Source organism: Microtus ochrogaster, chromosome 6 (assembly GCF_000317375.1).
Source record: "Microtus ochrogaster isolate Prairie Vole_2 chromosome 6, MicOch1.0, whole genome shotgun sequence".
NCBI classification, from domain to species: domain Eukaryota; kingdom Metazoa; phylum Chordata; class Mammalia; order Rodentia; family Cricetidae; genus Microtus; species Microtus ochrogaster.
In genome coordinates, this window is record NC_022013.1 from 71,353,727 (window position 1) to 71,364,062 (window position 10,336).

The 10,336-nt window shown below is 42.9% G+C and overlaps 1 protein-coding gene across 2 annotated transcripts in view; it reads left to right on the forward strand.

Moving 5' to 3' along the window:
- Positions 1 to 10,336, forward strand: part of Rab3gap2 (RAB3 GTPase activating non-catalytic protein subunit 2) — an 81,217-nt gene that overhangs the window by 19,814 nt on the left and 51,067 nt on the right. For both annotated transcript variants that reach the window (XM_005348830.3, XM_005348832.3), the window contains exon 3: positions 9,895 to 10,018. In XM_005348830.3, coding sequence (XP_005348887.1) covers positions 9,895 to 10,018 — 124 coding nt within the window. The remainder of the gene's footprint in view (positions 1 to 9,894; positions 10,019 to 10,336) is intronic.

A 10,336-nucleotide genomic window follows, 5' to 3' on the forward strand; every position in this document is an offset into this window, starting at 1 on the left:
TCACTGTCTTAGGCTGGCACATGACATGGTCTGAGTACTCCGACAGTCACTGTCTTAGGCTGGCACATGACATGGTCTGAGTACCCTGACACTCACTGTCTTTGTTCTGGAGGCCAAGAGCCTGTAACTGCTTAGTTCATGCAGGTGCCACCTCAGCAGTTCTAGTATGGTGCTGCTGGCCTCGAGGGCTCCCAAGGAGCTCCTATCAGTCCATGTTAGAAGCCTGAAGAAGCAGGATTCTTGTATCAGTAAAGGCTTTCAGTAGTAGGGTGAATGAGGTGCCAGCAGGAATAGAGGAAAGGAGCAAAACCCAGCACATTTTCTAAGACCTCTTTGTGTGGGTTGCATTGGAAGGTGCTGCCCCCGTTTTAAGATGACAGAGTGGAAACTAACTCCACTCAGCGCCTGTTACTGGCTGTGAGGTTCTTCCCAGTTCCAGTCAGTGACAACCAGGATTGGCCATCACTGTCTTCTAACTCTTTACTCCATTCTCTTGTGTTAAACAAATGTTAGGGTGCCATTTCAATCACTCAGATTTTTATCAGCATTGTTATGTTAAATTTATATTCTATTGACATGACTCACATACCATGTAATTCACCTTTCGGTATATAACTCAATTTTCTTAGTATTCTCAAAGTTCTGTAACTATCATCATGATCTAAGTCCATAATATTTTAATTACCCTAGAAGAACCCCCAAAATACATTACCTGCCCTCCAGTAACAACTGATTTACTTTCTGTGTATGGATTTACCTGTTCTGAGCATCTCATGCACAATTAAAACAGGACTGACTGGTTTCTACCTATTCATAGTTCTTTTTTAAAAAAAATATTTATTTATTTATTTATTTACTTATTTATTTATTTATTTATTTATTATGTGTAGAGCATTCCTTCCACGTGTGCCTGCAAGCCAGAAGGGGGCGCCAGGTCTCATTATAGATGGCTGTAAGCCACCATGTGGTTGCTGGGAATTGAACTCAGGACCTCTGGAAGAGCAGTCAGTGCTCTTAACCTCTGAGCCATCTCTCCAGCCCCTATTCATAGTTCTTACCTACATCATTTGTTTGTGGTCTGGAAGTCTTTTTCCTTTTCATTATTTCACTCTCACAGGACTTTCAGAATTGTCACTAGGAACAGACCTCAAACTTCCCCAAGAACGTAACTGGGTTTTGCCACATTAAAGATGGCTCCAACAGTGGGAGTGGAAAGTCTTGCTGTTCACTTACTCTTGTGTCAAGGCGCTGTATCTGTAAACACTGAAGGTATTCTCAGCTGCCACTGGGCAGAGACTATGGTGAATAGTGGAGCAAAGTCAGCGTTTGCTTCCGTTGCTCCATCTTTGGAGAGCTAGTCCTTGGTGCAACAATGGCATGACAGCTGACAGAGAGCTTTCAAAGAGTAAGGGAAGCAGCAGCCACCAAAACTGAGTGTTGCTTACCCAGAGGCCAGCTCATGTCTCTTGAGCGCAGCAGAAAACAGTATGAACTCCAGGGTGCTTTTTATTTCTCTATACCGCTCATCACTTTGAAAGTTGGTTCTCATTTTGATGACTTGAAAGAGTAAAAGGCTTTCATATTTGAGAGATTTAATATTGGGAATCTGGAAAAAAAAAACCTTTTTTTTTTTTAAAAAAAAAAAAGGAGAAGCCTGTTTTGCTCTTACTCTGAGCTGTCAGCTGTAACAAGTGTTGGACCCAGTGGAGTGGAAGTCACCCTGTGAGGGAGTGACAGCAGCAAGAAAAACAAAGCAGTAAGTTAAATGCCGTGAACGATGGTGACAGGAGGAACACGGCCAAAATGAAGAGTGTGGCATCTGGAAAGGATCGTAAGGAGGAAACTGCAGAGAGCCAGTGTGGAGTCCACCAAGATGTTTGTGTCCATGGTCTAGGAGAGGAGTCCCTGTGCGCACTTCTACTCTGTGACGGCCACAGCTGTCCCGCCAGCCCATAAAGCTGAATCTCAAAGCATTTGGCACTGTCACCTTTGTGGGGGAACTCTGGTCACAGTGACTTCTCTCTCCAAAGAAGACATTAAAGCCACTTTGAAGGGCGATGCAGATAAAAACGGTGGCAAGAGGGCCTTTCCTACAGAAAGGTTTGGCTTCTTCCTGGGAGAATCTCAGTCATGCCGAGAAACCTGTTCATGGCTGGGGAGGTCTGGGTCTGTGGTCACTGTCTACTTTCAAGAGTCCGTTGGTCAGTGTGAACTAAAACCTCGAGGGACCAAACAACTGTATCCTGAATCTTCACTCGTGCTTGACCTATCTTCTAACTCACTGTGGAGGGCAAACTCATCAGCAGCGCCAAGTGCATCAAGAGGTTGAGGGGCATGTGCCCCAAGTCGGGCACCACTGGCTCCACTGCCGGCCCCTGGCTTGTAGAGAAGGCATAGAATAGACCCTCCTCTGGGCTTCTATCCAGTTTGGTTTGTCGTCAGTGAGGCTCCTTCCTGCCTGCGCTGCGAATTGCTTGGAAATAGCAGAAACCTGGTTGTATTTCCTGGGCTTGTTTCTCAGGTTGTCTTGTCTTTCTCACACTCACCTATATCTAAAAATGAAAGCAAAGTACTTTTTCCTGGGTTTAAAAAAATTGTGTATATGCGTGCGTGTGTGTGCATGTGTGTATGTCAACATGTGTGATTGCATGTATATGTGTATGTGTGAGTGTGTCTGTGTGTGCCTGCCTGCCTGGAACTGGAGTTACATGTGGTTGTGAACTACTCAACATGGGTGCTAGGAACTGAACTTATATTTCCTGGAAAAATGATAAGCATTCTTAACCACTGAGCAATCTTTCCAGACATATTTTCTATATGCTTTTAACAATAATGTCACTGAACAATAAAATCCTCTTTCTCCAAACAAAACAATAAAATGATATTCCAGTATCTGCATCAGTAAGAGCCATATCCAAGTCTATGATTATGACACTAGTGGCCTTTGAGGTTTAGGAATATCTTTTTCCTATAGACATTTCACCTTATAATTGTCTGGTCAGACTGCCAAAACACATTACCACAGACTGGGTCACTTAAAGAACAAATACTTATTTTGTCATGGTTGAAGATCAAGATGCCAGGTCTTGCCCCTCCTCTGGCTGCTCCAGACAGTTGTGCTCCTGTGTCCTCATTGGCTTCTCTGTGAACAAGTGTGGACTGTGGATATGTGTTCTGCCGACATATTTCTTCTTAGGATATGAGTCCTATAGTCCTATACTATAGGTAAGGTGCCTCAGGACCTCAATTAACATAAACTTTTTCTTATAATCCCTATGCTCAGTACAGACACATGGGGTTACTGCTTAAATATCTAAGTTAAGGTGCCAGGGGGAATACAATTCAATGTATACAGTGTCCAAAGTAATGTTTCCATGTTTAATTGATCACAGCTCTAATTGGGCAAATGAAAAGATTACAACTGATGAATTCCTACTTGTCTACAAGGAAGTGCAATGAGAGAGTGAGGAGACAAAGCAGAAACAGATATTCAGGATGAACTGGGATGTAAGGAAAAGTGTAGCAGTCTTCCTCAATAGTAACAGATTGGTAGCATCGTGGTAAGGGTGAGGCTGACTAGGGGAACCTGGAATAGAAGATAAACAAACTTACTGTCCAGGAGATCAATGGCAGTCCTGTGAGCAACAGTAAATCACTTTGCAAGGGTTTGTGTTTTATTTGCTAGTGTTGCAAGAGCTTTTGGTTGGGACATGGTTGCTTTGCTGTGGGAAGTCAGTGGTGAATATAGAATGTTTGTTCAGTCTCAAGCTGTAAAGGGGCCTGAGACAGTTTTGGAAGAAGCTCATGGAGGCTTAAGTTAACCTAAATTGGTAAGGCGTTCTTTCATTGGTGCATTAGAGTAAGCGGTAGGAAGGATAGAATTGGCTGCCTCCATCGTAACCAGATAGTAGACAGGATAGGAATGGACCTAGGAAAGTTCTGCCCAGGTCCTCAGCTCCAGTGGGCAGCATGGAGAATTTCTGCTCAAAGTACTTTGAAGTATTTTCCATCTGTTTTACAAAAATCGTGTGTAACATGATTTTCAAGGGCAATCATGATTTATTAAATTATTAGGGAATGAAAGTATGCAGATTGGAAAGGAGCCCTGGAGAAATGTTTGTTTATAGGCCAAAAATTGGAATATAACTCACACAGACTACATGTTTTTTAGAGTATCAGTCATTTGAGATGGTTCTGGAAATCTCCAGCTGTATTGCTTTACTTCCATTACACTTTGACGGCATCTGCTGCTGTGGGAACACAGTCCACCCCTTTAGCCAATAGCATTTAAGATACCAGCCCACTGGGGCGTGGTCTCTTATCCTGTAAAGGGGGCTGTAAAGCACGTGCTCACTCTCTTGCTTCCGGCCCTCACTTCCCCTGCTAGACTATGTTCCTGTTCGCCAGAAGACTGTTATCTAGGACAGTGATCTGTAAGTTTTCCTTAAATAAATAACCCTTTATTATTCATAATTCGAAACTGGTGTGGGATTATTTTGTGACTTCCGCCATCATCTGGCGCCCCACCTTTTGGTTTTAGAAAGGCTCTGACTGCAGCCCCGGGGCTCAGAGCGCGGGGCGCCTGTCCTCCCTCAGCCCTCCTCAGCCGGCCTCTGCGCTTCCAACTTAGCCAACTTAGCTAAAGGCAGAAGAGGGCTTTCCAGCCTTGCTAAGGATCTGCTTCACGCCATCCTGGAAGGTGACCACAGTCTCTTTTTCAAGTCCAGTTCTCACTAGGAGCTTGGACCTTTGACTCTGAGAAATACTTTATTAGCCAATGGCCTTTCTTTTTTACTAATGCGAGCCAGGTGTAAGCTAGTCACTCTCATTCAGAAGTGTTTTTTGTTCCCTCTGAACAAGGACAGTGATTTGACATCGTGTGGACACAGTCTTGGTTTTCTTTTGGGGGCAGAGGAATGTCCAATGGGCGGGGGCTGAAGGTCCCACCAGACAGTTTCTGCCCAGAAAATGGTCACCCAGAGGAAAGCGAGATTCCGCTCAAACTTGTCAGGAGTGCAGAGGTTTTACCGTGGTTCTCCAGTCTCTGCCTGTGTGTACATGAGTACTCATGAGGCCCAGGGTTGTCTTTCTCAGTTGCTCTCCACCCTCTTCATTGAGGCAAGGTCTAAGATTTGGCTCGTCTGGCTAGCCTACCTAGTCAGCTTACTCAGGTCGCCACCTTCAGAGTGCTGCAATTGATGGCAGGCTTCCATACCCACCTGACTTTGACATAGATCCCAAGGATCCTAACTCTGGTCTTCATGCTTGCATAGCAAGCCCTTCCTCCTTTGAGCAAGCTCCCTAGCTACTTTTGGCCAGTTGAGTGCTATTGTTTACTTTGTATTCATTTAAAAAACTTAAAGACTGAGAGACAAAATACTAAGAAGTGAATACATTGTGTTGTTGATTTTTTTAGTGGGGTTCTAACCTTTATATTCTAAATTGTTGGACCCCTACTATATTAGCAAACTTTAAATTTGGGATAGTATGAAATGCTTGTTAATGTTTTAATCTTTTATTGGTCATCTTATGTTCTCAATATATAAATCTTTTTGGCGAGCACTTACTGCTTTTTATTGTTTCTAAAATCTAATAGCAGCTTAAAGCATTTGATTTGGCTATTAGATCTATTCTGACTTAAACCGAACACTAATTGTTATTATTTATTGATTATGTTGCTCTAACAACTAAATGGCAGAGTCTCTGAGTAGATTATTATTTGGAACTTCCTTGTACCACACAGCACCTGATGGAGTAAAGAGATTTACTGTCAGTATTTAGTGTCAAATATTTATTCAGGAAATAGAGACACATGGGTTGTTAGGTTTGGAATTCCATTGTAATTCATTGTGACATGCAGCTTTTAATAAAAAACAAAATTGTTTTGCCATGATTATTACAGAAAACTCAGGTATTACATAAAAATGGAAGCGTTTTACTCTCTAACACTAATAATAATTATCATTACCAATGCCCGGGATTTTTCCTTGTTGGCTTTTTCTATATAGACAGTTGAATGGGCAAGTAAGTGGACACTTGCAAAATCTCATAAAATAGTATTTCACTCTACAGTTTAGACATAAATAACAATAGACTGGGGGTGCACTTGCCTGTTGCACCCTAGGCTCTGGGCTCAATCCTTAGCACCAAAACCAGGAAAGTAATAACAAATAATTCTGAGTTTCCTGTGAAGTAAACTGTAAAGTTACTGACTTCCTCTATTGTAAAAAATCGAGATTCAGGGCTGGAGAGATGGCTCAGTGGTTAAGAGCACTGGCTGCTCTTTCAGAGGTCCTGAGTTCAATTCCTAGCAACCACATGGTGGCTCACAACCATCTGTAATGAGATCTGGTGCCTTCTTCTGGTGTGCGAGCATATATGCAGGCAGAATGTCGTATACATAACTAACTAAATAAATCTTTTTAAAAAATCAAGATTCAGAGTATAGGGTTTTTTTTGTCACACTTTTCTGTGTTGGAGGCTTTTTTATTATAACCAAATCAGAGTTCATGCTTTGCCCCATTTTGATTTTGAGAAGACCATAAGATGTTTAAATTGAGTGGTTCAGACTTTGGTCTTTCTATGCTGGCTGTGTGTGTGAGCCGAAGGGTTCGGCAGAGGGGCTGTGTAGCTTTGCCATCTCTGCTCTGTCTAGTCTTTTGAACTGTTCTGTAGAATTTTGTGTGGGGGCAAGAAAGCCCACCGTACCTTACCCCAAGAAAGGAAGGAAAAGGAAGTTTGAAAAGCATTGGGCATGACATAAATTAGAAGTAGACTGCAGGAAGCACAGCCTGGGACCTTGCTTTTGCATTGCCTTTCTTGCTTTCAGAAAGTGCAAGTGAGTATTTCTGAGTTTGGTGGCCACCCACTAGAACTACAGTGAGTATGCGGACAGACCCTGAGAACACTGGATTGTCCTGGCACCCCTGTAATAAACAACTTGGAAAGAACATGAAAGAACATCCAAGGTCAAGCGTGCAAATGGAGAAACTGCCCTGGCTGCTTTGGTGGCTGCTTCATACAGCAGTGGAGACACCAGTAGACATCAGGCAAACGATGATTCATCGGCGCGGTAGCAGCTGTCTGCAAGCAAAGGCTGGTTATGGTGCTGCAGGAGTATCATCTGACACATCTTGAAAGAATGATTCATCTGACAAATTTGTAGGCTGAAAACCAAAAAGAAGACTGTTAAGGATATGACGAAGCCCTGGGTTAGAGCGAGTGCCTTCTCCAGGGCCTGTGGCCACTTAAGCGTGAGGTACTTTGTTTTCTTTCTTTTTCTTTTTCTTTTTTGCCTCATTTGTGAAATTAGCCATCTTTTCAGTTAGTAGTGTTATTTTAGGATCACCGGCTTCAGGGAGCAATAGGAGTGATCGTGGACCATTATTGTAGGTAGGTTTTTCCAGAAACCTAACTGGTAGGCAAAGGTTCTTGTATTTGAGCAGTGAGCCTGCATCTTCCCAGCTACCAAAAGTGCACCAATGCCTTGGGCTTCATAGCTTGTGATGTGCAGCTTGTTGCCTGTTGAGAAGTTGGAAATTCTGTGCTAGTACTAGTTGATTGTGATCTAACCTGAGGTGGGGGCTTCTTTATTGTCCCTAGCCTGGTGTTTTTGTCAAATTATTTCTGCTTTGACTTGTAGTATCTTTTAAAGATCTGACACAGAAACTCCTTCAGATACATCTCCATCCTTCATGCATAGCTTCTGTTTCTGCTGCTGCTGCCCTGAGCCTTGACCTGGATTCCTAAGAACCCTTGTTCCTCTCTGTCAACTGGCCACATTTTCAAGAAGGGGTCGGAGCAGGGTGTGGTTACCAAAGGAACTGGAACTCTACATAGAGGTGTCTTGGTTAGGGTTTTATTGCTATGAAGAGACACTGTGACCATAGCAACCCCCCTCCCCAGCTCCCTACCAGGCAATGTTTCTCTCTGTAGTCCTGACTGTTCTCGAACTCAGTTTGTAGACCAGGCTGGTCTCGAACTCAGAGATCCACCTGCCTTTGCCTCCTGAATGCTGGAATTAAAGGTGTGCACCACCACACCTGTCAGCAAATCTTATAAAGGAAAGCATTTAATTCAGCCTGACTTACAGTTCAGATGTTTGTTTAGTCCATCATCATCATGGCGGGAAGCATGGTGGCATGCGGGCAAACGTGGTGGGAAGGTAGCTGAGAGTTCTACCTCTGGATCCACACACAGCAGGAAGAGAACCTGACAAGGGGCCTGGCTTGAACTTCTGAAGCCCACCTGGATGTGACACGACACACTTCCTCCAATTAGGCCACACCTCCAATAATGCCACTCCCTATGACTCAATAGGGCCATTTTCATTCAGACCATCTCAGGGAAAAAGGAAAGATGATTTTAAATGTATGGTTAAAGAAATACCTTAAGAATACCCATACTTTGCTGGGTGTGGTAGTGTGTGCCTATAATCCCTGAGCTATCACTACTTTTTTTAACCAAATATTTACTATTCCTCTGTGGTTTGCTCTCTTTCCAGGCTATTACCTGATTACCTGAAGGTGGGATCTCATTTACATGAAAGGACCCAAGACTCAGGCTTAGTATTTTGGGTCTCAGTCACTAGTGGGGAGGCAGTAGGGTATGATGGCCTCAGCTTACAGCTGGGCCACTCTGAGGAACCTGGGGTGCTGTGTGGAGTAAACAGACCCTGTTCTAGCAGAAACCATGGATCTTCTGGATCATGGTGACACACGCCTTTAATCCCAGCACTCGGAAGGCAGAGGCAGACGGATCTCTGTGAGTTTGAGGCCAGCCTGGTCTACAAAGTGAGTTTCAGGACAGCCAGGACTGTTACACAGAGAAACCCTGTCTCAGAAAACCAAAATCCAACCAGCCAAACCAAACAAACAAAAAAATGGATCCAGGGAGAAACATAATCACAGCTGACTTTTATCTATAGGAATAACTTTCTCTAGTTTTTTTGTAGAAAAATGTTTTTAAGACAAGGTAGATATAGAATTCTCTTTAAAAAGAGCTTGACTAAAATACGGATTTTTGCCAGTAATGATGCCTCCCTGTAAGAGTGTGCAGCCTTCTTAGCTATGGCTCCAGATCCATTCTTATTCCTAACGTGAAGGGGAAAAGGCACCTGTAATTACACCAGAGGCTGAGGCTGCTTGAGGTAATCCAAAAGATCTTCTGTATCCCATATTTTAAGTGTTCTTGTGAAATGAAGAAAGCAACATGTTAAAGTAAGCATATATTACATGTGCATTCTCACAAGATAAAAAGGTGGGAAGCACAGTGAATATATTTGCTTATGTGTACAAAGTAATATATGTTAATAATTTCACTGGTTCTCTCCAGAATAGACCACTAGTTGGCTAGAGCCTGCTGAAAGATATTTATTTGTGCGTGTGTGTGTGGTGTGTGTATGTGTGTATATATGTGTGTGACGCATACACATAGTTGAGGTAATGTACATGTTATAGTGTATGTGTGGGGGTCAGAGGATAACTTGGCGGAGTCTGTTTTCTCATTCTAAGATGTGAGTTTTGGAAATAGAACTCAGGTCTTACGGCTTGGTGGCAGGCAGCTTTGTTTGTCCAGCCGTCTTGCTGATCCTGAGAGAGATTTTTCTAAAGACCTTTTTACTGTGTGTTAGAATTCCTAATCTGGAGTTACTACTGAGTGTTTCTTGTGTTGCATCCTGCTAATGCTATGCTATTTATGTATGAAGGTTTTGTGTTAGTTTTCACAACAGATGTGTTTCTAGTAGTAATTAGTTTTGTGGCTGTCACTGACATATTTTGGTATGGAAGAATTGAGAATATTTCTTTTCTCTCCCTTTCACTTAATGACAGGCAGGCATAGTTGCAGTGTTCTTTAAATTTTTTGCATTCATAGTAGTTGCATTTTTATGCATAGGAAGAAGAAGGAAATGCTTCTAAAACACAAAAAACTTCCTGGCTTCAAGAATGTGTTTTATCCTTATCTCCAACCAGTGATCTTATGGTGATAGCCCGGGAGCAAAAGGCTGCGTTTCTAGTGCGTAAGTACCTTGTTCTCTGCTGCCTCCATTTTAGTGCAGAGGTTAGAGCAGAACGTGCCCTCCGAAAGGTGTTATTTCTATTCTACATTATATGGCAGTTCTGTAATTTATGCACTACATTTAATATATAAATAGAATATTTCCCTTTTGGGGTATGTGTATGTGTGCGCACCTGTATGTGCAGTCCCTTCTTCACATGTGAGCTCATCCTGTCTGAACTGGCTGAACCCTGGCATTGTCCTGTCTCTGGCATTGAGCGTACAGGCCTGTCTTGTCCCTGCTCTCTCCTCTCCTCTCCTCTCCTCTCCTCTCCTCTCC